Source organism: Calidris pugnax, unplaced genomic scaffold (assembly GCF_001431845.1).
Source record: "Calidris pugnax isolate Ruff unplaced genomic scaffold, ASM143184v1 scaffold68, whole genome shotgun sequence".
NCBI lineage: Eukaryota > Metazoa > Chordata > Aves > Charadriiformes > Scolopacidae > Calidris > Calidris pugnax.
In genome coordinates this window covers 3,324,334-3,351,591 of record NW_015090921.1, presented here as the reverse complement: position 1 = coordinate 3,351,591, position 27,258 = coordinate 3,324,334, and the positions used below count along the sequence as shown (strand labels likewise).

Below are 27,258 nucleotides of genomic sequence, written 5' to 3'. Positions count from 1 at the left end.
TCGGCGGCGATGGCGGCGGTGGCTCCGCTGGCTCCGCTCGCCCCGGGCCCGGCTCCGTCCCTTTGTCGCTCGGTGCATTGGTTCCGCCGCGGGCTGCGCCTCCACGATAACCCGGCGCTGCAGGAAGCGCTGCGGGACGCTGCCTCCCTCCGTTGCATCTATATCCTGGACCCTTGGTTCGCCGCCTCCTCCGCCGTGGGCATCAACCGCTGGCGGTGAGTGGGGCCTGAGGGGGCGCCGGGCCCTTCAGGCCGCGGGTGGGCCCGAGGGGGTCGGGGAGCGCCGGGTTGTGGGCAGGAGCTTTCGGTGGGAAGGGGTTTAGGTGGGGTGGCTGGGCCGTGTCGGTCAGGAGCGGGAGCAGCCCACGCTGCCTTCTCTACGGCCCGGTCTGTGTTTTGCTCCCTTCCTAGTTCTCTCCGTGCAGGAGAGAGGTTGCCTTCCCCGGGCTGGCCTCGCCACCGTTCTCACAGCGGTGTTGCCAGGCTGTGTGGGAGGGTGCCTTTAACTTTATGTAATGTCATTAGACTTTCTCCTTGCGAGCTGGCTGGCCGTGTGAGAGCGGCAGCCGAGGGGCGTTTCGGTTTAGGAAGGGTTTTTCTTGAATTCAGAGACAAGACAAGTGCAAAGAAGCATCGGGGATGCGTGGCCACACCACGCCTTCCCTCTGCCCTTCGGCTGCAGAGTGTGCGTAGGCATGTGCCCACGCCTGCCATCTTCCCATCCCCCAATTTTTCTTTTTAATGGGAAAACGCTTTGGCTGTGGCTAGGAAGGTAGCAATGGAGTTGTTGGGGCTTTTCCCCTCTGCAAACGGGAAAATGTTTGGGGTGAGTCATGTCTGTGCAGTACATAAGACCTTATGTACTGGTAGGCAGTAACATTACATAATGCTATTCTGTCAGTTCTCAGCTGCCTAAACATTTGGAAACCCAATCCAGGTAGGGATTTTTTCTCTGCAAGACTCCCCCCGCACACAAACGAAGCAGATCTCCCCCTGCCCTTGTGCTACCCCATCAAGGGGGTTCTGGGCAGGGCAGCCACCTGGCTAAAAATCCTTTAAGTGCACTTTGAAATACCATCTGGCTCTGTGTATAAGGGTAGGGAACCTGTAGTTGTAGCTGATTGCCTCTGCTTGCACAGCTCCGTCTGGGAGAAATGGGATAGTGTGGGTGATTCCTAATGTTTCTAGAACTCCCATCAGAGGATGGCCTAAACGTTGTAAATGTGCAGAAAGGAGCGCAATGTAGGTGTTCAAATTAAAGAAAATTGTGGATTCTGTTACTACTTAGTATCCTAGGAGCCTGAAGAGATACTTCTGTAGACCAGACTTTCTACAAGCAGCAGCAGACAGAAATGCCTTTCACGTGCTGCTGTTGTTGCTAACTGTCCTCATTTGGAAGAACCAAAGCAGTGCCCCCAAAAGATTAATTCCTGATCCATTTAATCCTTGTTTGTTTCTACCAACATTGCAGAGGGAGGGAAGTGGGTAGTCATTTTATTTTTATGTTGTAGCCATGGAATATATGAGCAGGTTATGTTTTTAAAAATAACATTTTCTTGGATGTGCGCACCTACTGCAGATTTCAGAAATTAGCACCACTGGCTGTTAGGCAAAAATGTATTCGCAAGTTTTCTGTATTTACCAGAGTTCCATTGTTTCCCATTAGGAACTTTACCTTTGTTTTGCTATTTATTTTAATTCATTCACTTGTATTCAGTTCTGTGCTCCAAAAGCAAATGTCTGTGTTTTACCTAGCTCCCAGAAATTTATCACGTTCACAATCCCTTATTATTTAACGGCACGGCATGCGTGAGCCATATAGGACTAACCCTTGTTTAATTTTTAAAACACCTTGGAAAGTTAATATGGTTATTTAGTAAATGGAAAGCAGGCTGGAGTTAGGGGAGTGGTTTGTTTAGGTTACCCAGACCTGGTTCTGGGTCTTCTGTACTGTGATAGTGGGCCTTTCTATACGTGAACCCCAAGTCCCATTTTTCCTTGGGATAGGGCAGAGAGAGCTCGTTCTGTCCCAAAGCTTTCAGTTCACAATGCAGGCAGTGCAGCTGAGGAGAGAGGAAGAACCCAGCCTGCAGGGCAGCTGTAGCTTAGCTTTCCTATTAGCTGTGCGTGGTCTTAAGGGAGCTGATGCAGATACTCATGTCTCGCAGGTCACGCTGCAGAGTGGGCACGTAGAAAGGAGGGAGAGGTAGAGGTTGGCAGGCTCACTTACACAGGGCTGCAGGATTGCCAGCCATGCCGCGTGCTGTGGCGGAGATTAAAGTTTTAAAGCTGGTGTCTTTTGCAGAGTTAGACAAAACAAAGTGAAGTTACAATGAAGATGGGGTGACACGTGTGGCTGTGAAAGCAAAGATGATACATTTAATGTTTTATAGCGTAGTGGGGGATCAGTAAGACACCATTACATGCAAAAAGTACTTAAATGCTTTTTTACAGTTCTAGGTGGGAGGGAATAGGTGAATGTCTTGGCATGCTCTCACCTTTGCGTTTCCACGGTAGAAGATAAATCGCAGTTCTGTTTGCAACTATTCCAACTTACAGATAACTTTTGCCTTGGGAGATCTGGCTGCTCAGTCTCTTGCTGCTGATGAGCTAGGAGCATACACTTCTCTCTCATGACATTCCCTGTGTGTAGTCAGGATGGTAAAACTCACGATTCTTGTAGTAATTCATTACTTTCCTTGGAGCAGTGTATCAACATCTTTCTACTTCATATGCAAAACCCCTCCTGCCCCAAAAGCCATGAAAGAATATACAGTAGGGAATTAGATGCTCTATGCTTTTCACCATGTTGTTATGTGGAAAGAGCAGCTGGTAGGGGTGTGCTGCCAGCCTGAGAGAGAACATGGGAAGAGAGTTGCAGGAAAAAGAAAATCCTGGAAACCTCTTGCGTCTGGACAAGCAGAACACGTGTGTGAATGGCTGGGAGCTGGCTGGTGCTGCAATCTCATAGCAGTTGGTAGACAAACCAGAGATTAATACCAATTCCTGTGTTCTGTTTCTTGTCCTAACTTTCAGTTTGATATGGCGGTGCACGTTTGCTGGAGTTCTGAGCAAATTCTCCTCGTTTGCATTTTAGCTGTAACCAGACTGACTGACACTAACTGCTGTTGTTTCTTCTCTGCAGGTTTCTGCTCCAGTCTCTGGAAGATCTGGACAACAGTTTAAGGAAACTCAACTCTCGCTTGTTTGTCGTGCGAGGGCAGCCAACAGATGTCTTTCCCAGACTCTTTAAAGTAAGAGAATAAAGTAATTTTCTGGAGCGTAGTGAAGAAAAATTGATGTCCTGGTGCTATCCTTGTTTTCACTTACTAATGATTTGCTAATTGTTAAGGTGTTAAAATTTCAAAATTCAGAAGCTTTTAATGTCCTGGTGCTATCCTTGTTTTCACTTACTAATGATTTACTAATTGTTAAGGTGTTAAAATTTCAGAATTCTGTTAGCTGACCTTCTTTTTCTTCTGTTCAAGGCTGCGGTTCAGTCAGCTCAGCAGCAGAATACACCTTAAGCACAAGCTTCCTGCTGACATATCATTTAGGACAGTGGAATATGTAGAGACCTTGGTGGTTGATGATGGATTAGTGGGGTACATTTCTAAAGTGATGTCAATGCATTGTGAGAGAGACAGGACTGGCAAGAGCATCTCCTTGCATATCGAGGTTCCTCAAACAGTATCGTTCTTCTCTGTCCTGCTCTAAGATGTATTTCCCTCTATCTTTGAAGCTCTTTGACAGTGTCTTTGCTAGAGTGACAAAGCTAAAGGAAAAAAAAAACATGGTTAATGATAGTCTTGCGAGTTGAATTTGTCATGAGGACTGTACCTTACATATGGTTGACAGAACTAGTGTCCCCAAAGCCTGCTGTAGAGCAGCTGCTGAGAAGCAGAGGTAAACTTGAATCTGTAACCTCCTGCTGTAAATGCTTCTGGTTTGTGTTTTCTGGAGGAGGGCAGTATTGGTGAGGGGAATCTCAGACTATGTGGGTCAGAAGGAGCACTGATATTTATTTTGGCTTCTGCATCTCAGCACATGACACAAACTGCGTGCCACTTGTAGCCTTTTCAGAGCCTAGGATATTTTTATCTTTTGATCTGCAAATGAATTCTGGCTAGTAGTAGTAGTCCATGCCCTTTCAAGGTATTTACAGGATAATTAAAACTTCGTTGGAGAAAAATGGCCATTTGAGTCAAAGAACAAAACATAGTTGGCAGAGTCTGAGCTTTGGGAGATGGAATCAGCCAGACCTGCTTCTTTTAGCTGTAACCAGACTGACTGACACTAACTGCTGTTGTTTCTTCTCTGCAGGTTTCTGCTCCAGTCTCTGGAAGATCTGGACAACAGTTTAAGGAAACTCAACTCTCGCTTGTTTGTCGTGCGAGGGCAGCCAACAGATGTCTTTCCCAGGCTCTTTAAAGTAAGAGAATAAAGTAATTTTCTGGAGCGTAGTGAAGAAAAATTGATGTCCTGGTGCTATCCTTGTTTTCACTTACTAATGATTTACTAATTGTTAAGGTGTTAAAATTTCAGAATTCTGTTAGCTGACCTTCTTTTTCTTCTGTTCAAGGCTGCGGTTCAGTCAGCTCAGCAGCAGAATACACCTTAAGCACAAGCTTCCTGCTGACATATCATTTAGGACAGTGGAATATGTAGAGACCTTGGTGGTTGATGATGGATTAGTGGGGTACATTTCTAAAGTGATGTCAATGCATTGTGAGAGAGACAGGACTGGCAAGAGCGTCTCCTTGCATATCAAGTTTCCTCAAGCAGTATCGTTCTTCTCTGTCCTGCTCTAAGATGTATTTCCCTCTATCTTTGAAGCTCTTTGACAGTGTCTTTGCTAGAGTGACAAAGCTAAAGGAAAAAAAAAAAAACATGGTTAACAATAGTCTTATGAGTTGGATTTGTCATGAGGACTGTACCTTACATATGATTGACAGAACTAGTGTCCCCAAAGCCTGCTGTAGAGCAGCTGCTGAGAAGCAGAGGTAAACTTGAATCTGTAACCTCCTGCTGTAAATGCTTCTGGTTTGTGTTTTCTGGAGGAGGGCAGTGTTGGTGAGGGGAATCTCAGACTATGTGGGTCAGAAGGAGCACTGATATTTATTTTGGCTTCTGCATCTCAGCACATGACACAAACTGCGTGCCACTTGTAGCCTTTTCAGAGCCTAGGATATTTTTATCTTTTGATCTGCAAATGAATTCTGGCTAGTAGTAGTAGTCCATGCCCTTTCAAGGTATTTACAGGATAATTAAAACTTCGTTGGAGCAAAACGGCCATTTGGGTGAAAGAACAAAAAGTAGTTGGCAGAGTCTGAGCTTTGGGAGATGGAATCAGCCAGACCTGCTTTTGCTGCAGTCTGTTTTGCCTGGGCAGGTGAGGTGATGAATATCTTAGGTGTGCTGTAACAGAGCTGAAAAGATTGCAGGGTTGGTTTTTATGCTATTATATGGTAGATATATGGCTTTTGTGGGAGCTAAGGCTTCTCCAGAGCTGCTGCACTGAACACTGAATTAGCAGCAGCTCATGCCTTGCTGTCGGCTGTTGTGGAGAGGAGAGTTATGTCATATGTGGTAATGCAACACTTAGACCTAATAGAATTTCTGCTCTTGCTGCCAGTAGCTGAGCTGTGTTGTTGATAACAGTGGCTGCAAAGGCACTATTATGCATGGGTATCATGAGGAGGAGTGCACTTATTAGCTGTGTTAACCTTTGCAGAAATTTTTTTCTCTCGCTTCCTCTGAACAAACATCTGTCATTTTACCTTTTCTATCAAAGAAAAGTTTGTTGCTTGTTCACTGAAGTTTGCTCACAATTCCTTAGGTGGGTTTTTTCTTCCTCCTGCAATTTTTCTTTGCCGTAGTCTAGATACTAAGAGACAAGTCAGTCATCACTTTTCTTTTGTACCTCTACAGCAATTTATTGTTTTACAATTTACAGTTTTCTGGTTGGTTCTGCTCTGCTTCCTGTGTGCTACTGTAGCACATGGAGTGGTGGGCTTCTCAAAACTTTTGGAAATCCTTTATTCTTACTTAAAATTTCTGTTAGCCTTAAATGTTTTTTTTGGGGTTTTGTTGTTCCGTTCTTTTCTTTCAAGGCAGTAGTGTGTGTTTCTTCAAGACTAAACCCCTCTTTTCCAAGCCTTTTAGCTGTTACTGTCTCTCTTACAAAAGAAAGAAAAAGTTTTAAATGAAGCTGTTAAATCATATAGGAGCAGGGCAGGGCTTGGAACATATCTGACCCCTACTCTGAGTTATAGATGCTGTCGTGTTCTTATTTTGTAAAACAAGTGGAGGACCTCTCTGAGACATACATTCTGTGGTATGTAACTGTTCTCTGTCCTTCCAAATATTAATTTTAGGATGGAACCTGAAAGTTTAGAAAAGAAGGGGTGTTGTACAGCTGTTTGCTGCTTCTAAATTCCCTTCCCCATCTTTGGCATTATTTTGTAATGGTCTTTAGTGAACTAATTATATCTGTTCTTTGTGCTTTTTTTCTGTTTCTGGAAAGTCTGAGGTAGAAAAGACTGTCCTGTATATAGAGAGTTGACTTAGACCGTCTCACTTGGGGAATGTAGTTCACATCTTAGTTGTGTGAGGGGTTTTTTAAGTGTGTCTCTAGACTTCTGACTGTGTTTGACTAAAGTGTTTGCTAAACAAATCTGTGGGCTGCTGCTCTGCTTGATGGATGTCTCGGGAGGGTCGCTGTGGAAACCATTAAACCTCTTCTCATAGGATTCATTTTCTGAGGAAAACTAGGCCATAGTCTTTGAGAGCAAACTGTGCTCTGGAAAAGCCTGAATGCTATTTCATAAGGCCTATTCCATGAAATCTGTGAGGGACCTATTAAAGGTGTGAAGATACAGAATAGGTGCATGGCACGTCTAGTGTGAAAGAGCTCCCCAAAGGCAGGACTTTTAAATTAAATCTGAATTGCAGTCTCATACTCTACTGTGCTGCCCAGAAAGGTTCCCTCAGTTGCCATCCTTTGTCCTGTGTTTCCCACTGCCTTGTCTTTTGCTGTTTGGGTTGGACCTTGGTCGTCTTTATTATGTGATGGCTTTAAAGAGACATTGAAAAAAAATTTAGAGTGTATTGGTTTTACTTAATGATACTGTCCACAGAAAAAAATACAGGGTTTTGAGCAGGATTTGTATTGCAAGAGTTCTCTGAAAAGCTGTCTCTGCAAATGCTGTAACAGGATGTTAGGGTTAGTTTTGGACAGAGCGTGCAACAAAAGAAGGTGTTGGAGACTGAGCTGTAACTGAAGAACGTTCATAGTGCAGAACTCAAACCTCCTCTTCCGTGTTTTAAACCCGACATAGAGGAATTTGCATAAGCAATGCTTGCTAGAGCTGATAAAATTGTTGATTCTTTGGTTATCTCGACTCCAGACTGCTCTTCCTTACAGGAACCCTCTCTGAGCTTCCAGGACTTAATTCCAGGACCTGTGTGTTAAGGAATTAATACATGGGCCAGGAATTCTGACGTCCTTGTTTGCAATTGTGCTGGTTAGAAAGCCTTCTGTTTGACAGCTGTGTATATTGTGCTTCTTGCAGGAATGGGGAGTCACTCGTCTCACCTTTGAGTACGACTCGGAGCCGTTCGGCAAGGAGAGAGATGCAGCTATTGTCAAACTGGCCAAGGAGGCTGGCGTGGAGGTGGTGATAGAGAACTCCCACACCCTCTATGACCTGGACAGGTAAGGGGAGAGAAAGGGCAGAGGTTCTGCCCGGGCTAGGCTGGGATTGTCCCGTGGGGAAAGACTTCCGGCTCTTCCATGACGCTGATGGCTGGTCGCTGTCATCCTGTGTGAGCCTAGAAGGTGTCAACAGGATTACTCCTCACGCTCACACTTTTGATTAGAGCACGCCAAAGCGCTGACGGTGACGTGAAGGTACGGAAAGGTGTTGCCTCAAGCTTATTAAACTGTATGTGACGGTCATTTAAGTTGCTCAGCTGTGTCCTATTGATTGTTCTCCTTGAGCACGTCCTCCCTGCGTGGACTGCGTTTTTTTTGCTTCATTGTAATAAAGATAGTTGAGGTGTTGGCTCAAACGGGTTATGAAGGCAGGGCTTTTAACTGATGGACGTGCCAGGACAGCTGGAAGAAGGAACAAGGTAGATTGGGGCAAACTTACCTTACTCTAAAATCTGAATGCCTTGTCTTTGTTGTGTATTTGCTATGGGGAGAACTTTGCCTTGATGGTAAATTTTATATATTTACTTATATATATGATCACCTTAACAGTCTTTCTAGTAAGACTCTAAGGTATGCTTGACTTCGGCCATGTTTCAGTACTGTAAATTTTATATATTTACTTATATATATGATCACCTTAACAGTCTTTCTAGTAAGACTCTAAGGTATGCTTGACTTCGGCCATGTTTCAGTACTGTTCTTACAGGTTGCTTGCCTTTTTCTTTTGTTTTTTCTTTTTTTTCTTTATGCAGGGGGTGGGGATGACTTGTGCCAGTAATACTGAATGTAAATTTCCTCCTAGAAAGCTTTAGCATTCATAATTTCCTATGGGAAGGAGCTTTGCAGTTAGCACATGCTGTGCGGAAATGTTTGTCTTTGGGGTGTGGGGGATTCTTGATCCTGTCTCATGAGCAGACACTGCTTTCTAATTTTTGCGTTACAAGAGATCATTAATACCTATTACATCCTCATGTCTTCATTGTCAGTGCCCCTCACATCTTTCCTCATGTCATCTTTGTCTTTTCCAACGTGGAGAGTCCTAGTTTACATAAGTTTTCAGGTGGAATCTGTTCCATATCTCTTCTAAGATTTGTCACCTTTCTTTATACTTCTGGGTATTTTTAGACACACAGAACAGTGGTGAAAACTGTAGCTAGTGTTCTAAATGGAGGAGTGACTTGCACTTGTATAATGCTATAATGTTTCCTCTCTTCTCCTAATAGTCGCTAGTATTCTTTTTGCTTTTTCTGAGCACAGCTGAACACTCAACTGATGCCTCAGGGCTTCCTTCCAGAATGGTCATAGCTATTTGGGAGGCTGCTACTATATAAGTAAGTTTAAGATTGCATCGCAATGCATATGGAGAAACAACATGACCAACACTGCATTTCATCTGATATTTTTGTCAGCTGTTCACATAGTATTCGGGGAAATTTTTAAGTTGCCTTTCATTTTTAGCTATCCCAGATAGCTTCTTACGTCAGTAAACTTTATTATCATGCTCTATTTTGTCCCTTCACAGATAATCTATGAATAATGTTGAGCAGCATAAGCCCAGCTCTGTAGGATTTTTCCTCCTGTTGAATTCCGACTCTATCCTGTATCTCAAAGAATTTTCTGTCTGCAGGAACCTTTTGCTTTTTCCCAATCTATCTTGGTTTCTTTAAAAATTTTCAGTGAGGGATCTAGTCAGATGGATTCTGAAAATCCAGGCAGAGTATAGCAACTGCTCAAAGCTCAAATGTCACTAGTAGATTTTGAGTCACAATTTCCCTTTACTGAGGTCAAATTAACCCTCCAGCATATTGTATACACCCATGCATTCACTGATTCCATTAGCATTTTTCTACCCATCTGGTCACAATTTCCCTTTACTGAGGTCAAATTAACCCTCCAGCATATTGTATACACACCACTGATTCCATTAGCATTTTTCTACCCATCTGCCTAATGCACATTTCAGACTTTCTATTCTGTCAGCCCTTGAAATGCTTTTTAAATCTAGAGGCATATTGGCTTTTTTTTTCCCTCAAAATATTCAGACAGTTTTGTGTTAAGTGCAGCAGCTATGAGTTTGGGTATTTCTTCTTGTTCTTCACAGCTCCTGGGTGAATCCTTGCTGGTCCTGGCAGCTGTTTCTGTTCAAACATAGCTTTGTTTTGTGGTGTTTCTTCCTTAACTTCCCAGTCTGTGACCTCTCCTGATACATTTCCTTAAAGAGATGCAGAGTGGCAGCCTCCCCAAAAACCTCCATAGTGGATACACGTGCAAAATGAAATGCATGGATTTTGGCTGTGGTGTTACAGTCTCTGCTTTTTTTAAGAGTTAATCACTTCTTAGCTCTATAAATATGTTGGAGTGTCTGTAAATGGTTATTATTTTTTTATTATTTATTTTTATGATTTATGTTTGGTTTGGGGTGTTTTTCTAAGGTTTCTTAAACTTCCATTTGGGTTGGGAGGTGCAAGGAGGCTGCTTTTGCATTTTTTTTAATTTAACCTACCAGTTTGGATTTTTTCTGTCTTTATTTACCTTTCATTTTTCTGAAAGATTTTGCCTCTGTTAATACCTTTGACGATGCTATCCTTTAATTATTTTGACTTTCATGATCTTTCTGAAATCTTTTTCGATGGTTTGTGGGCATTTGTTGGAATTTCTTTTCCCCGGTTGTCTTCAAATCATTCCCGTGTTGCCTGTCAGCGTTTGACATCTCAGCTTGTTCCTTTTGCTTAGTTCACTTCCTTATTTTTATGTGTTTCTCTTCTTGAAGCAAAAGCCATTATGGTATTGTTGCTCCTGGAAGGATGTTAAATTGATGCCTGCCAAAGTCACACCTAGAGCAGGCCAGTGAAAACCAACATTTTCAGCTACCCCTTTGTGCTGCTTAAGACCAAATCGTGAATTGCCTTTCCTTGTGGGTCCCTGATTAATCATTTCGTGGAGCAGTCATTTATGGCAACTGGAAAATTGGTTTTTGGCAGGCGGTGGGGTGTGACAGCTACCCAGTCTGTGTGGAGGCAGTTGAAGACTCCAGTTACTCTGACATTTCCTGGTTCTTGGCTTCTTGGAGATTTCTCAGCAGGTGGTAATGCAGTTCTATCTAATACTGTATTTCTCCTGGAAGCCTCTCTTGGAGTAAATGACCCTCCAGTCGTGTTACCCAGTCTTTTAATTCACGGTATGTGCTGTCCCTCTTCAGCCTCCTGTTTTTCTTGCATAATTAGTAACCTGGTGGTAGTGTCCTACTTTAATCAAGTTTCCAACAAGGTTGTCAATGATCATGGTTTTGAACAATTTAGACTAATCTTTCACTTCTACATAAATGATTCCAGAAGTCCTTCTCTTGTCCCCTGCAGCATATTCCCAGTACCACCGTCACCACCAGCTATTGATGATTTTAAACATTTTCAAAGAGCCTGTTCAGTTAAGTGTGAATTTGACTGGTTCTACCCAGTAGGAAGATTGCAATATGCTCCTTGTTGGCACTGCCAGCATAACTGTGTGCTTGTCAGAGCATCTTTCCCCTCCTCTCCACTAAAACAAAGAGAAGGCTGCACAAAATCAGCATCAATGCTGGAAAATATTCCTAAGAAAATGTAGGAATTCCCAGATAAGATTAGTGATGTTCAGATTGTAGAAGTCATACAGAAAAGATAATCTCTTGGGTATCAGCTTAGCCTGCTCAAAGCCTTTGCTTGACAATTATTCTGTCTGACAACTTCCAGCTGACAGGTTGTTTTGTCCCTTCTCTGGATCTGCCTGGTTTGTTTTTTTTTTCCTCCTTAGGATCTAAATCCTCTGTAGTCTGCTTGCTGATGGTCAGCATTGTGGTTTCTGTAATCCCGGGCAGGCCTGGGTTATTCAGGGGGAGTGGTTTAGGTCAGAAGAGAACACTGTGAGCTTGTATGTTTGTAGCATGCATCAGGAGCAGCTCTTCCTCAGATATTGTAGCCTAAGGCTGAAACCATAGTTAAATGCACTTTAATAGGAGTATTTACTAACTTAAAGGAACCAAGCACTGGGGAAAAATGCATGCCTTGCTGGTTCTGCAATTCATAATTACACTGTGCCAAAAAAAAAGCGGTTTATTTCCATCTGGGAAGGTTAAGTCAAACTTCTGCCTGCCAGATCTTGTTATCCTTGTCTGTCTTGCGCGGTGCTCTGGTGTCAAGTGTTTTCCCCTGCACTGATGCCCAGCCTGTCATCAAGTCAGTCCTTCATCTTTCATACGCTCGTGTCTATGTGTGTGTGATTCTGTGGAAGTTGAATTGTTTGTCCTTTGTCCAGCGTCCATTGTGTGGAATATCTCCCAGTTATCTCTCCATCTTCTCTTCCAATCTGTAGAAATACCCCTTGTCTTCTGTACGAGTAGCCCTCCCTGAACTCTCCGAAGCGAGGATTTAGATCAGAGCAATTGCATAAGCTGGCCAGGCTGACTAAATGGTCTGCGTGAGCTGGTAGTGGGGGCGTGCTTGCCGAGGGGCTGGCAGCCAGCTCTTCCTCGCCCGAGGAAGCAGGGGGGAGCACATTCAGTCCCTGGCCATAACCGGGGCCCTGCCGTTTGCAAACGAGCTGAGGTGTCGGGTTTTTGAGGTGATCAGCCTTCCCTAGCCCGGTAGCCATCCTGCTGGGGCACTGCTGTGGAGATGTGAGTCAGAAGCTGACAATCTGTGGGGGTGTGCATTCGGAGCCTGCAGACGCTCTGCTCTCACAGGTCACTGACCATAGGACACCATGAAATCCTAGCAGCACCAGAACTATCTTTGGTCAGGTTTTGGTTGCCTGCTTTCTTGAGGGAAAATGTGACTGGGAATCAAAAAGACCCTCATAATTTCTGGCACCCAGCTACCACTGTCAGGTTGCTAGTCTGGTTGCTTGGCCATTTTTATGATGTTTGCTAGCACCAAAAAGGTTAGCTTTTGTATGATGATGAATACAGTGATTCTGCTCTTTTCTGTTCCACTTCAAGAAAACTAGAAGAATAACTGTCACGTGTAGTCCAAGAGTTGCGCTGAGGGAGACGGATGAAATGGGAGAATTGAATCCTGGGGAGTGTTCTCCCTTTTTCTGACATTGGGGAAAGTCCTGTGAGGTTGTGCTGCCTGGGTTAGAAGGTCAGTAGGAGGAAGGAAAGGACTCCTGTCTGGGGGGCTTCCTGTACAAATCTTTATACAGAAGGCTGAACAGCACTACAATACCTACTGTGTATCATATAATATCCAATATGGTACAATACCCAGTATTTCATGGCAGTATTGTGAAAGGTTCAAATTTTGTTGCATAATGCCAGCGTCAGGTGCTGTGAAACGTGCAAGCTGTCCTAGCCCTATCTCTTTTCCAAGATTTGTGTCCCAGATCCAACAACTGCCTGTTTAGGAATTTAGGAGCTGTACTAGGGGATTTCACTTGTATCCACGTTCTGGAGGATGTCAAATACAGATACTGGCATCCACCTGCGAGTCACAGGGATTTGCTCCCCAGTGTCTGTCTGTTCACAAAAGTTCTGGCTGTGGATCTGGGAGGTGGTGTAACACCGTGGATCTGGGGACTGAGCTTCATCCTCGGCAGATCTGTGGAAGAGGACTGGAAAAAAAGAGGCAGTGTTAGAGAAGTAGCTTCCCCTCCTCCATCCCGAGCACCTCAGGGCAAACACAGTGCAGCTCTGTCACGTTTTTGAGTCCAAGCTCTGCAGTACTGTGGAAACCAGAGTGCTGTAACTGGAAACGCCTCCCCAGAATCATAGAATTGTTATAGAGTTGGAAGGGACCTTAAAGACCATCCAGTTCCAACCCCCTGCCCTGGGCAGGGACACCTCCCACCAGACCAGGTTGCTCCAAGCCCCATCCAGCCTGGCCTTGAACCCCTCCAGGGATGGGGCAGCCACAGCTTCCCTGAGCAACCTGTTCCAGTGTCTCACCACCCTCAGGGTAAAGAATTTCTTTCTGGCATCTAATCTAAATCTCCCCTCTTCCAATTTAAAACTGTTACCCCTTATCCTGTCACTACACTGCCTGACAAAGTCCCTCCCCATCTCTCCTGTAGCCCCTTTAGGTACTGGAAGGGGCTCTAAGGTCTCCCTGGAGCCTTCTCTTCTCCAGGCTGAAGAACCCCAGCTCTCTCAGCCTGTCCTCACAGGAGAGGTGCTCCATCCCCTCTGATCATCTTCTCTTCCAGCTGATTTTTCTGAGGATCTCTGCTAATTCGATGGGCTCGTTTGGGGGACCCCAGTGCTCTCAAAGCAAGCCCTAGAGATGATTGTGGTTCTGTGGGGTGGCAGGCAGAGACGGCTGGCCAAAAACCTGGTGCGTGAAAGGAGGAGGAGATGCTCTGTGGTGTGAGGGGGCAGGACAGGCCGCGCTGCCTGCCAGGCCCCCACCCTCTCTTTCTCCCGCTGCTCGCAACTTCCAACCGGAAAAAAACCGAAGGAAAAAGCAGGGGGGGGTCGGGTTTTTAATTGTTTTTAACGTCGGCGCTGCCGGTTCCCGAAGGCCGCCCCCCTGGGCCAGCGGGCGGTGTGTGGGAGGCCGGGAGCTCCCGGCCTAGATGGCGGCGGGGCGGCGCGGCCTGGCCTCCCCTCCCCGGTTGCGGTTGCTCGGCGGGGCGGGGAGCCGGGGTTCAGCTCCGAGCACACGTGAGGGGAGGAGGGCTCCGGGTCCCGGGGAAGGCCCCCGGGGGCGGCGTGTCGCTCCTCCTCGTTACACGTGCGGCTACGGGGGAGAGGAGGGGGGGGAAGGAGAAGGAAGGAAGGAAGGGAGGGCACATGGCGGCAGCCGAAAGGCTGGGCTCTAAGCCCAGCCCCTTGCATAAGCTGTTGACTGTACCATGGGTGGGGAAGGGAGGCTGTGCTGCAGCTCCTGTGGGGTTGGCTGCCTCGGCTTTATGTAATGCTGGCCGTCCCCGTGCCGTTCTGCTTTGCTGTTAACTCCATCCTCTCCCAAGGGAAGAGGGGGTGTAGAACTGGCATGTTTCATCCAGGGGAAGCTTAGCTTGCCCGGGGGGCTTCTCGGAGTCCTAGGGAAAAATGAGGCTGCACGGGCCTAAGAGGCCATGGATGTGGTGTGGAGAAAGAGTCAATCACCAGAGTTATTAAGCAGGCATTCTTTATTTGCGGCGCCGGACACGTAGGGGATATTTCCTCCAAATATCCATACCGATGGTCAAGGGGTTCAGGCTTGTATTTCAGCAGTACATGCACATTCATATTACTTCCTGTTTAACCTATTTGGTATCTTTCTGAGAACATAGGTATTCACCCCTATTCACAGGCGTGTTGTGATGTCTAGGGTCCTCAGGTACTCTGGTGGTCTTTGTAGTCTTGCTCCTAAAGCGATTTTGCTCAGCTGTGTCAGCTTTAGCAAGCTCCTACTTCCCATATCTCTCAGGATGCTGTATTCTCTGCGATTGTGGCTCTTGCTTGCCCCAACCTTCCCTGCCCAGCAAGCACAATTGCCTCTCTGATCCTCCACCAAGCCCCCTGCTCTATGTTAGTTTCCTACATCAGGTGCTTAGTGAAGTAGAGGAATGTCTCTATTCTCCTATTCCTCCTCTAGTCCTCTAGAAGAGGCTGTCTTTTCCTTAGCATGATCTGACACAGGTGAATAGCATGCGACGGGTCTGCTCGTGACCTTATGGCATGGGGGAAGATGGGGATTTCTCTAATCACGGGAGAGAGGAATGACGCAAACTGGGATTTGTCTCATCTGAGATACTGACCCCCCCCGCCTAACAGGCTGGGATTTCTTGTGTCAGACCAGGAGGAAGTAAGGTCAGAATCAGGTTAGGATAGCACATGGTGTCAGGGGGAGCATTTGCAGGTCTGACATCTGCTGTCTTGGGGAGACATAGGCAGTGATTAGATTGAGATTTTGTACAGGGGTCTGATGAAGAGCTCTGGGAGAGAAATGTGATGCTAAGCCCAATTCAGATGAAGCCATTCTGGTTTATTCCCATGGACATGAATTAGTATGTGGGGTTTTGTTTTCTGGTGTGTCTTGGGATTTTGTTTGTTTTTCATATCCCTTTGAGGGATGCATCAAGCGGAAGCTAGATCTATAAGGACTTCTGTATCCAAAGTGAAAGGCTGTCCTGAGCAGAGACAGTGGGATGCAGTTTGGCTGTCACTTCTTTGTTTCTTTTGTGGTAGTGAGGCTGTGTTGTTTCACCATGTTTATTTTGTCTGCAGAATAATTGAGCTGAATGGCCACAAGCCACCCCTCACCTACAAGCGCTTCCAGGCCATCATTAGCCGTATGGAGCTCCCAAAGAAGCCCGTGAGCACCATAATGAGCCAGCAGATGGAGACGTGTAAAGTGGACATCCAGGAGAACCATGATGACGTGTATGGAGTCCCATCCCTGGAAGAGCTGGGTATGTGTTGAGAGTGAAGGCAAGGGTTAACTGCCAGCTGAAACGGGATCTAGTGAAGCTGTTTCTGATGGCTGGCATGTGCCTAGGACAACTCGTGTTCTCTTCTGACCTGGGCTGTCTCTAGCCATGGAAGCAGCCTAATGTATTCAGCGGGTGCTGGACCTCGTGAAATCGGGCTACTGTGGATGCACAGCGTCCCCTTTAGCCTTGCTCTGAAGCGCTCTGCATCTGTCTTTATGTTCTCTGTTACACTGAGCATGTAACTACTGTATCAGTGTCTCATGTCCTCGCCAGCTGCTTTCCTCCTGCTGCCATCCCTGACACGTTGTGTAACAAACCTGAAGAGGTAAACTAACTGTGTACCAGGCTTAGATCATTTCATTCCGTTATTGACAAGCAGCACCAATTTGGGAGCTTAGCAAGACAAAAGATATTACAGAAACTTCTTTCACTCATCCTGCTATGCCTTATGGTCCTGTATTTTTCTTGGAGAAGGAGGATGAATAGAGAGCTGAGGCATGAAGAATGCGAAGCCTACATCATAGAATCATAGAATTGTCTAGGTTGGAAGGGACCTTTAAGATCATCTAGTCCAACCGTCAACCTAACTCTGACCAAACAAAATAAACAAAAGCTCCACCATCACTAAACCATGTCACTAAGCACTTATGTCAGCCCATCTTTTGGAAACCACCAGGGATGGTGCCTCAACCGCTTCCCCGGGCAGCCCATTCCAATGCTTAATAACCCTTTCAGTGTAAAAAAATTTTGTAATATCCAATCTGAACCTCCCCTGGTACAACTTGAGGCCATTGCCTCTTGTCCTATTGCCTGTGACTTGGGAGAAGAGACTGACCCCCGCTCTCTAAACCTTCCTTTCAGGTAGTTGTAGAGAGCAGGAAGGTCTCCCCTCTCTAGGCTGAACAACCCTAGCTCCTTCAACCTCTCCTTGTAAGACTTACTCTCCAGACCCCCCACCAGCTCCATTCCCTTCTCTGGACCTGCTCCAGCCCCTCAATGTCTTTTTTGTGGGAAGGGGCCCAAAACTGGCAGCACTCGAGCTGGATGGACACAGCCATCAGGGAAGTGAATCTAAATGCAAGGGAAGAAAGGATTAATGCAGAGTGCTGTCTGCGTGTACACACACGCAGGTTGGAGGCTCCATACCAGCTTTATAGGAGTCTCACCTTGTACCTTAAGGTGCAGTTTCAGCAGTCATGTAAAAGCAGAGGACTTCACAACAGGAGTATCCTGAGGCTTGCAGTCCTGGGTCCATCTGCTGCCTTTATTGTCTGGCTTAATTCAAGACTGCCTGCAGCCTTCCAGTGCTCTGCTTGCTGCCAGGGGAGGCTCCTCGGTCAGCCCAGAGCGGCGTAAAGCAACTGCATTATTACTTCCCCTTTTGTATCAGTTCTTCAACACTAGTGCCCTTCCTCAGCACCCGCTGTCAGCAGAATAGGAGCCTTATGAGGAGCAGCCAGGCTCTCTAGTGAGCTGCAAGGTATTTTGTAAGGCAGAGCAGATGTGCCTCTGCCAGCTGTTCCGGCCTTTGGAGCAGAGCCCTGTGGGTAGGGCTGACACACACGAGAGAGTGCTGGCGTATGAACAATAGGAAAAGTCCCCAGAAAGCTGCCTGAAGCATTGCAGGGAGAGTCCCTTGTGGTGTGTCACGAGCAGGCTCTCCCTGTGTTCCATATGATTTGCCTGACTTAGAAGGACTAGAGCAGCAAGTAAGCTGTTAGGCAACTGCAGTATGTAGTGTCTTGCTGCTATTAATGCTTAATCCAGTCTATACTGTTTGTCTGAGCGTGGCTTCAAATCTTACAAGGTTCTTTCCTTCAGGCTTTCCTACGGACGGTCTGGCCCCTGCAGTTTGGCAAGGAGGGGAGACAGAAGCCTTGGCGCGGCTGGATAAACACTTGGAAAGAAAGGTAACCCTATCTGTAAATAACAGATTTAAGTGCTGATTCCTGCAGGCTTTGCCTCCAAACGAAAAATGTTGAGCATTGGCCATTGCTCTCTTTCCCTGCTCCAAGCAGCAGTTGCAGCATTCCCCTCTGGAAGGGGTGTTTGGTATTGTTGGAGTACCCCTGTGATCTTGGGTTGCACGTGGAGAAGGGATCTCCTGGGCTTCCTCAGGCCCAAAGAAGTAGGGCCGTATATTAATTATGCTGCTGTTTGAAGCACATAGGATTCTATTCCTTGTTTCTACCCCTCAGTTTCCTTCAGAGGAGTGCAAAGTTGGAAACTCTCATTCTAAGTTGCTCGGTTCCTCCTGCACACTCCACAACATCTCATTTTGTCTCTAGCTCAGGTATCGGTGCCAAGTACGTGCTCATAAAAGAATGCCTGCCCCTTGTACATCACCCTCTTAATACGGTGTCTCACTGGCTGGCATTCCTTGAACGCCTTGCTGAAATACTAGTTGTTTTTTTTCTATGGGGCATGTGTTCTTGATTATAGTGCACAAGGCAAACAATTTCAGATAATGAAAGATTACCCCGCTGCAGAGGCATGACTTACTTTTAACCAGTTTGTATCTTTTTAATCCTGGGTGTCTTGGTGGCAGTTGTAGAGATCAAAGCATAAATTCTTGTGCTGAAGGGGGAATAAACTGTCAATATAATACTCCACAAAAAGCTCTGGATTTCACTAGTTTTCTTGTTTAGTGTGTAAACTGTGATGGACATACCTGGACATAAACAATTGCGCTACCTTGTGTCCTTAGAAGCTCTGAGGGCTATTAGCTCTCACATGCAAAGCAAATTTAGTCCTGTTTGTAAGGGGAATGACTAAAAATGACTAAATCTTTTAAATCCTGGAGCAAAACTTTTGCATTTCCTGAATGGGGTGTGGGGGTTGGGATTGTCCTCTTGAGAGGTGAATAGAAGAGACTCTGCTGTCAGACCTGAGTTGGCCTCACCACTTGCACAGAGGCCTGCCCTTAGCAGAGTCCCACCGATTTTGGGGGGGGATTTTGGCTCATTTCTCCTGAACATATCTAGGCATGGGTTGCAAATTACGAAAGACCGAGGATGAACGCCAACTCGTTGCTGGCCAGCCCTACAGGCCTCAGTCCCTACCTGCGCTTCGGCTGCTTGTCCTGCCGCTTGTTTTACTATCGTCTCTGGGAGCTGTATAAGAAGGTAAGACCAAAGGTTCATCTGGAGAGCAGGCTGGATTTGAGCGTAGCGTGATGCTACAGTTGCAAAAGTTACTGTTGCCTCCCTTGTGTTTGACGGTTGGGTTAAGCGTGTTGCTATTGCAGAAGAGGCTCTGGGGTGAGGAAAAGTGATTCTCCTGCATATAATCAAGCAAACTTTAAATTTGTCGATATCTTCTTCTTCAACCTGGACTCCTGTGTCATGAGCCGTGTAGGGCTTTTTGCTGTTAGTTTTAGTTTTGGGTCATCCAAGTCTCCTGTCAGGGCACAGAGTGAGCTAAAAGCAACACTGACTTTTCTACCTGGGGTTTGTGGTGAAGGATGATCTGGAACTGAGCTCCTTTATGGCAGTTGTCAGTAACCGACTTGGGAATTGTATGCAAATGCATGGGTGGCTTGCAGCTGGGATTAATGAAGCCAACTCCTCCCCTGCTTGTGAGTACCCTTGTTTTCTCCTCCCCAGGTAAAGCGGAACAGCACGCCGCCCCTCTCTCTGTACGGGCAGCTTCTGTGGAGGGAGTTTTTCTACACAGCAGCCACAAACAACCCAAAGTTTGATCGAATGGAGGGGAACCCCATCTGCATCCAAATTCCCTGGGACAGGAACCCTGAAGCCTTGGCAAAGTGGGCAGAGGGCAAGACAGGCTTCCCTTGGATCGATGCGATCATGACCCAACTGAGACAAGAAGGGTGGATCCACCATCTGGCCAGGCACGCCGTAGCCTGCTTCCTGACCAGGGGCGACCTCTGGATCAGCTGGGAGTCAGGAGTCAGGGTGAGTCTGACTTTTCCAGAGCCTTGCAGGAGGCCATAAGGAAAACACTCTCCCTGGCACTCACTGCAAGGATGGGCACACAGGTATGGCCATTGCTTTGCAAGTAAAAGTGATGTGGAAGAGAGGATTTGCTAGCAGGCTCTTAGCCGTAGCCTGCTTCCTGACCAGGGGCGACCTCTGGATCAGCTGGGAGTCAGGAGTCAGGGTGAGTCTGACTTTTCCAGAGGCTTGCAGGAGGCCATAAGGAAAACATTCTCCCTGGCACGCACTGCAAGGATGGGCACACAGGTATGGCCATTGCTTTGCAAGTAAAAGTTACGTGGAAGAGAGGATTTGCTAGCGGGCTCTCAGCCTGCCAACTGCCTGACTTCTTTCTGCCTTCTACCATGAGGCTCTGACAGTATGAAGAGTCTCCAGTAACCATAACTAAATGTTAGTGGGACCTGCTGGTAAATAGGGAGTGGGCCTTTGGGGGCTTTTTTATTTATTTGTAAAAGTTCTCTCAGTCTGTCTGTTTTCTTTGCAAATGGAATGTCACTTTGTAACTGGACCTTTTTCCTCGTTGTATAATCCATCACCGTGCCGGTCAGGGAACGCTCCATGATTGTGAAATCAAGGAAAGAGGTAAAAGACCCTCCTTTTGGGCCATCTGAAGGGACAGACAGCTTGAACCTATCCAATGTACATACAAAAAGCAGAGGCAGGAGCATCTGGTCACAAAGCTGGCAAAGCAGAGCGTAGCTGAAAGTGCATCGTAGGGTCAGATGCTGAAAGCCCAGCGTCTGTGCATGGATGTGAGCGAATTACTGCTGAAACCTGTCTGCCTCTCAGTGGCAGTGTGCTCTGGGACCTTCGGAGGGGTTCTTCCTTCTTGCTTTGGTGCTTGTTCTTCCTGTGCAGCATCTGCCTGCTTCCCACAGTTGGTGCTTTGCACTTGTTACGCCTCCCAGGTTAGGATCGATACCCAGGGCTTGCTGCAACACTAGGTAGTGGTTTAGTCTGTAGCTGCGTGAGAGAGAAGCCAGCACTGTGTCAGCGTGAGCAGACACTGCCTCCTTACATGAAAGCATCAGGAAGTGAGATATATTGACCAACCAGCTGGCTTCAGCCAGCAGATTAATGCTGCTGCTGCTCTGGCTTCTAGGAGCTGTTCTCCCAGCTCAGTGCCTGCCATGTGGGATAGCATCTTGGGCTTTCCTGCCACAGACACCTGCCCGGGGAAGCTCTCACTGTCTTTTTCCTCCACTTGCTGCAGGTATTTGACGAGCTGTTGCTGGATGCGGATTTCAGCGTAAATGCAGGCAGCTGGATGTGGCTTTCATGCAGTGCATTCTTCCAGCAGTTCTTCCACTGTTACTGCCCCGTGGGCTTCGGACGTCGCACAGACCCCAGTGGTGACTACGTTAAGTAAGTGATGTGACTGGAGCTTCTTTCTTAGAATCATAGAATCATTCAGGTTGGAAGAGACCCTTGGGATCATCGAGTCCAACCATCTCCCCTACTCTACAAAGTCCTCCCCTACACCATATCCCTCAGTACCGCATCTAAACGTCCCTTAAACACATCCAGGGATGGTGACTCAACCACCTCCCTGGGCAGCCTGTTCCAATGCCCGACCACTCTTTCAGTGAAAAATTCCTTCCTAATGTTCAGTCTAAACCTCCCCTGTTGGAGCTTGAAGCCGTTCCCTCTTGTTCTGTTGTTAATTACCTGTGAGAAGAGAGCAGCACCAACCTCTCTACAGTGTCCTTTCAAGTAGTTGTAGAGAGTGATGAGGTCTCCCCTCAGCCTCCTCTTCCTCATACTAAACAGCCCCAGCTCCTTCAGCTGCTCTTCATATGATTTGTCTTCTAGACCCTTCACTAGTTTCGTTGCCCTCCTCTGCACTCGCTCCAGCACCTCCAGATCTCTCTTGTATTGAGGTGCCCAAAACTGGACACAATACTCGAGGTGTGGCCTCACCAGTGCTGAGTACAGGGGCATAATCACCTCCCTACTTCTGCTGGTCACACTATTTTTGATACAAGCCAGAATGCTGTTGGCTTTCTTGGCCACCTGGGCACACGGCCGGCTCATATTCAGCCACTTGTCAACTTTCTTCCAGGTCTCTTTCTTCCAGGCAGCTCCAGCCACACTTCCCCCAGCCTGTAGTGCTGCATGGGGTTATTGTGGCCCAAGTGCAGGACCTGGCACTTGCCCTTGTTGAAACTCATGCCGTTGATCTTGGCCCAGTGATCCAATCTATCTAGGTCCCTCTGTAGGGCTTCCCTATCCTCCATAGATCTTGCTCGATCTGTGAGCTTAAATCATTCAGTGGCTGACAGCTGCATGGTGCTTTCTGTGCCTTGGGAATACTGCATCGCCGTACTTGTAAGTGATGGTTGTGCATCTTTTTGCTTGTGTTGCAGGAGGTATCTGCCCAAACTAAAGGGCTTCCCCTCGAGATATATCTACGAACCATGGAACGCCCCAGAGTCTGTGCAGAAGGCAGCCAAGTGCATCATTGGGGTGGACTACCCCAAACCCATGGTGAACCACGCGGAGACCAGCCGCCTGAACATCGAACGCATGAAGCAGATTTACCAGCAGCTGTCACGCTACAGGGGGCTCTGTAAGTACCAGCAGTAGCAAAAGATTTTGTCTTTAATAGGAGATAAATGGAGGAGAGCCCACGGTTTAAAATAGATAGCAATTGTCTCTGGCCAGTCCTTGCAAGAGGAAGCAGTCCCTGCCAAATTTGCTCAGTTCATTTCCAGGGAAGAGCTCTATTGAGCTCTTGGACAGGTAAGAGCAGGGTTTGATTAGTTTTGAGAGCTGCTGATGGCACGGCACCATCCATATGTCACCAATTGTCCGGTCCACTTTGGAAAAAAACCTAGGCAGATCATCCTAAATAAATACACTGCTGGGTCACAGTGTCTGTCTGGTGGCCAGCACTTGGTGATCGAAGCTCTGAACTCATCCTCCTTTGGGATATGGATGTGCTGGTTGGTAATCACTAAGGTGTTTCCATGTTGAAAGGCTTCTCCTGCCCCAGGTGGTTTTTGTTTCTTAACTGTGATCCTCCTGCCTTTCTCTAGGTTTACTGGCATCAGTCCCTTCATGTGTGGAAGATCTCAGTGGCCCAGTGCCAGACTCTGCTTCGGGGCAGGGCTGCAGCACCAGTACAGGTGAGTTGGAGCTATTTGTGTGCTTCCTAGTTTCATGTCAACTTAAAGGCTACGGGCAGGAGAGATCCTATTCTAATAAGAAGAGGGTGTCTAGCTGGGATAACATAGATCCCATTCATCTTCCTTTAGGCTTTCTTCAGAAGTCCCCAGTGAGCCTTCATTCCTAAAAGGGCTAAAGAATAAGTGAATCTTTTATTGCCTGTATGGGATCGTATGCAGCCACTTAAGGGAGAAGTGCAGATCACTGTAGGGCTAATCGGGTATAATTAAGTATCCTCTGTCAGAGGATACTTTTTAGTTTGTTCTGGGAGACTTAATTATTCTGCTTTTAACAAAGTTTTTTTTTTCCAAAAGTTTTTAAGGAGGCTGTGGCAATCTCTTTCTGTGCCTTGCGCACTGCGTGTCCTTCTTTTCTCCCAGCTCCGTAGCAGGTTAGGCTGGGGTGTATTTACAAATACAAATTTACAAAAGAGATCAAAGAGAAAAAGGAGAAACATTGCAATCCCTGATCTTCCTCTACAGCGATGAGGCTGTCGCAAGCAGACCAGGCTTCTCCGAAGCGCAAACACGAGGGAGCAGAAGAGCCGTGTGCTGAAGAACTCTACAAACGAGCCAAAGTGACAGGTCTCCCCGCTCCAGAGATCCCTGGCAAGAGTTTATGATTGTGAGTAGTCCCTAGTGTGATCTGGCCTAAACTACCTTGTTCTGGCAGGTGGCAAGGTTCAATCGTACTCGCTCCCTGCGTTTTAATGAACAAAATAGACTTTTCTTGTGGAGGGAGGTGGCTCCCAACTGTAATTCCATAGCCCTGGATTTGGCAGGGGTCTGCCCTCTGGTTGTTTCGCTTTTGCTTGACAAGCTGTTGACTCAGTTGTCCAGCAGAGAGCAGTACCCTGTTACTGGAACAGTCACAGAGCACAGGTGTTCTCTCTAGTGAGGCTGCTTCTCCTTCCACACAGTGGGTTTGCGGGGGGATTTGCAGATGTGGTTGAGGGTACGGGCTGGAGAAGGGGAGCAAGCAGGTCCAGTCATCTGCCTGAAACGCTCTGGGTCCCAGGAGGGAAGGAGCCCTCACGGGTTCTGGGGACTTCTCAGCATGAGGGGGAGGTGATGGCCAATTCTCTCTTTTCCTTTCTCCCACAGCCAGCAGCGAGCACCTTGCAAGCGAAGAGCGAGAGCGCTGAAGAGGTGCCCCGAGGAGTAGGGACTGCTGCCGCAGAGGGAATGGAACTTGTGATCCACAACAGAAAAATCTGAGGGTCTCATAAAAATGTGTAATTCTAGTAGCTGCCACACAAGGGCACTGCATTACTTGTGCTTGGGAATATTTGGCTTTCTGCTCTCCAGAGAGCCAAATACGTCTCCTCCTAGCCATGGCCAAAGTCTGCCCACATTTAAGGGGGGCAAGAGGCTTCTATCACCTTGTTCACTCCCTCACTCCCAGGTGTATCTTTCTTTTCTGACAACGGATCAGTGCATGTGACTTGATGCATTGATGTAAGGAGCAGTGGCTGCTCATCTGTTGGGTTGGAACATAAGAGGTTCCACTCAAATATGAGGAGAAACTTCTTCACGGTGAGGGTGGCAGAGCCCTGGAACAGGCTGCCCAGGGAGGTTGTGGAGTCCCCTTCCTTGGAGATTTTCAAGCCCCGCCTGGATGCAGTCCTGAGTAACATGCTCTAGCTCTAGGCAATCCTGCTTCAGCAGGGGAGTTGGACTAGATGATCTCTATGGTCCCTTCCAACTCTAAAATTCAGTGAAATTCAGTGAAATCTCAGAGTAAACACCCTTTCTCATTGCTTGTACCAGGCGGGGAGGTGCGCTGATTAATTCACATGATAGTAGGAGATGAGAAGGAAGCTGCTGCCATGTCAAAAATAGAGTACCCATCCTACAAGAGAACAGGAAAGCCTCAGTATTTCTTTTGTTAGGCTAGACTGATGGGGATATAACTGCTTTCTGAGTAAATCGAGAGGGTAGTCAGGTGGGATGGAAACGAAATGAAGGACAACTGTAGCACAGGAACAAAGAGGTACAAACTGTCTATACACTTGAAAGGCACTTAAAAACTTTCCCTGCAGAAGAACCTCACTGCTGCAAGGTGAGCCGTAGTGCCGTGCCTGGAACAGGCAGCTTCAGAGCCGTTTGACATCGGGGTGGGGAGGGAGTCTGAGAGAAGGAGAAATTCTTCAGAGAACGAGGTCATGCCTTGATACGAGTAAAGCAGTCTCCCAGAAGCTTGCTGGCCCAAATGATAAGGGAGCTACACCTGGGCCCTGCACTCTACAGCATTTCCTTCCCTGAACGAGTGGTGTCTGGTGTGTTGAGTGAGTGGTGTCTGGTGTGTAAAGCCTGCGGAGTGCCTCGTGCTGACAGGGGGTGTGTTACACACACATCAGCTCCTTGAAGCGAGTCTTCCTCGGGCTCGGTCCGTTGTCCTTTCTGTGTGGCTGTCTGCTCTTTCTGGTGTTGGCACCTGTGTTGTTGAGTTTCTAACGCGGCCTACTCCTCCTGTACCTCATGCCCTGCACACTGCTCCTTCTTTGCCATGTGCATTCACGCTGGTGCTTTGTAGTCTAGCGGGACGATCGCATCGCTGTCCTGGCTACTAACCATCACACTCCTTGGCCTGCTCCCATCACGTGTCATTTCAACACGGTGCTGGCAGAGCACCCCTGCTTGCCTTCCCCCCCCGAGGGAGCAAGGGAGGGTGGTGGTAGTTCTGTAGAAGAGCCTTCTGTGGCCGTTTTCAACAGGAATTAGATCAAGTAGCTAATTCTGTGCCAGGGGGCTGCTGTTGGCACTGTTTTTGTTTGCTGTCCAAAACCTTTCACCCCCGCCTGGCACAGCTAGCGTGGGGCTATCCGTGAGCTTATGCATCTCTAACAGCTTGGGGAGCACAGGAGATGTCTTCTACTCTGACTGGGATGGTTTGGTTCAGTTATGGAGCCTGTGTTTGAACCCGGAGCAATAGAATAGAAACTGACCGAAATCCGTCTGGGGAAGCTGGAGTGGCTGAAGTGGGTCTGTGAGTTAATTTATTGAATAGCTGAATAACCTTTCCTTCCCACTCATCTCCCTAGATTCTTTTTCCCCGAGGGAATCCATTGGGCAGACTGACCAAGTAAGCAAGAGTCACTTGTCCTGCCCTTGGATAACCCAGTAACCAACAGGTTTTATCTCCTTCAGTCTGACCCAGACCTTACTCCCACTGTCTGGAGGGTAGAAAGGTAAAGAGAAAGAGAGACCTCCCCCTCTCCCCCCCATCTTCTGCTGCAGAGGGAAGAAAGGGGAAAGATGTGCACTTTGTACACTTAGGTTACAGAAATTGTGACTTCTGTCATTTGGAGAGTTTCATGCTTAGGCAACGGTCTGTAAATAATGACTTTTTTTTTTATATATATATATAAAAAAATGTCTTTAACCCTCTCTTTGCTGTCATCCAAATTCTTTCATTTGGTAAGTGGCATTTTTGGGAGTGGATCCGTGGGGGGTAAGGAGCCAAGGGGGAGGAGGGAAAGCCAAAATCTTCCTGAGTGAGCTCTCCAAAGACCTCTTGGGCGAGGGGGGAGATGGCATTTACAAGGTTTCTGTCAGAGCCTGTGCTGTGTGTGGTGGCACCTGGAAGAGCTGCAGTTCAGGTGGCACAAGTGGGCAAGGCACAGAGAAACACAAGGCAAAGATAAGGAAAAATCTTGCAAGAAGCCCGTTCCGTGGGCTGGGATCCATCCACTGATACCCGTTCCCAGTTGGAATGATAAAGGTGGGTAAAACTGCGTGACCAGGTGGAGTATGTTCGATGAAACAAGGTGGTGTATCCAACACCTGCACCTTCCTTACCTTGAGGTTGTTGTCACAAGCTCTTCCAAAGCTGTGGGTCCTAACAGTCTGAGCGAGTTCAAAAAGGCTTGCCCAGCTCATGGGCAAGGAAAAAGCCGTCAACAGCCATGGGTGAAGATACCATCTTTGTGTCAGGGAGGAACAGAGGGTCACTGAAGGCTGAGATAACGAAAGAAGCAGTGTGAAATGGGTGCCAGTTTGGGTTTGATGCTGTGAGTGGTGGCTTT

The 27,258-nt window shown here is 47.1% G+C and overlaps 1 protein-coding gene across 1 annotated transcript; it reads left to right on the top strand.

Annotated features, from left to right (window-relative positions):
• On the top strand, window positions 1-24,845 carry CRY2 (cryptochrome circadian clock 2). The gene is made up of 12 exons (XM_014950331.1): window positions 1-215; window positions 3,145-3,253; window positions 7,574-7,716; window positions 15,899-16,083; window positions 17,926-18,014; window positions 19,089-19,229; window positions 19,710-20,021; window positions 21,277-21,428; window positions 22,430-22,632; window positions 23,102-23,191; window positions 23,714-23,855; window positions 24,335-24,845. The coding sequence occupies exons 1-11, from the start codon at window positions 10-12 to the stop codon at window positions 23,851-23,853; spliced, it is 1,770 nt and encodes a 589-aa protein (XP_014805817.1). The 5' UTR covers window positions 1-9; the 3' UTR covers window positions 23,854-23,855; window positions 24,335-24,845.
• The last annotated feature ends 2,413 nt before the right edge of the window (window positions 24,846-27,258 follow it).

What these genes read in the sequence shown, in the direction of transcription:
- CRY2 (XM_014950331.1), top strand. Translation starts at nt 10, where the DNA reads ATGGCGGCGGTGGCTCCGCTGGCTCCGCTCGCCCCGGGCCCGGCTCCG. An exon ending in TCTTTCCCAGACTCTTTAAA is followed by an intron (nt 3,254 to 7,573) that starts GTAAGAGAATAA and finishes TGCTTCTTGCAG; the next exon opens with GAATGGGGAGTCACTCGTCT. An exon ending in GGGCTGCAGCACCAGTACAG is followed by an intron (nt 23,192 to 23,713) that starts GTGAGTTGGAGC and finishes CTTCCTCTACAG; the next exon opens with CGATGAGGCTGTCGCAAGCA.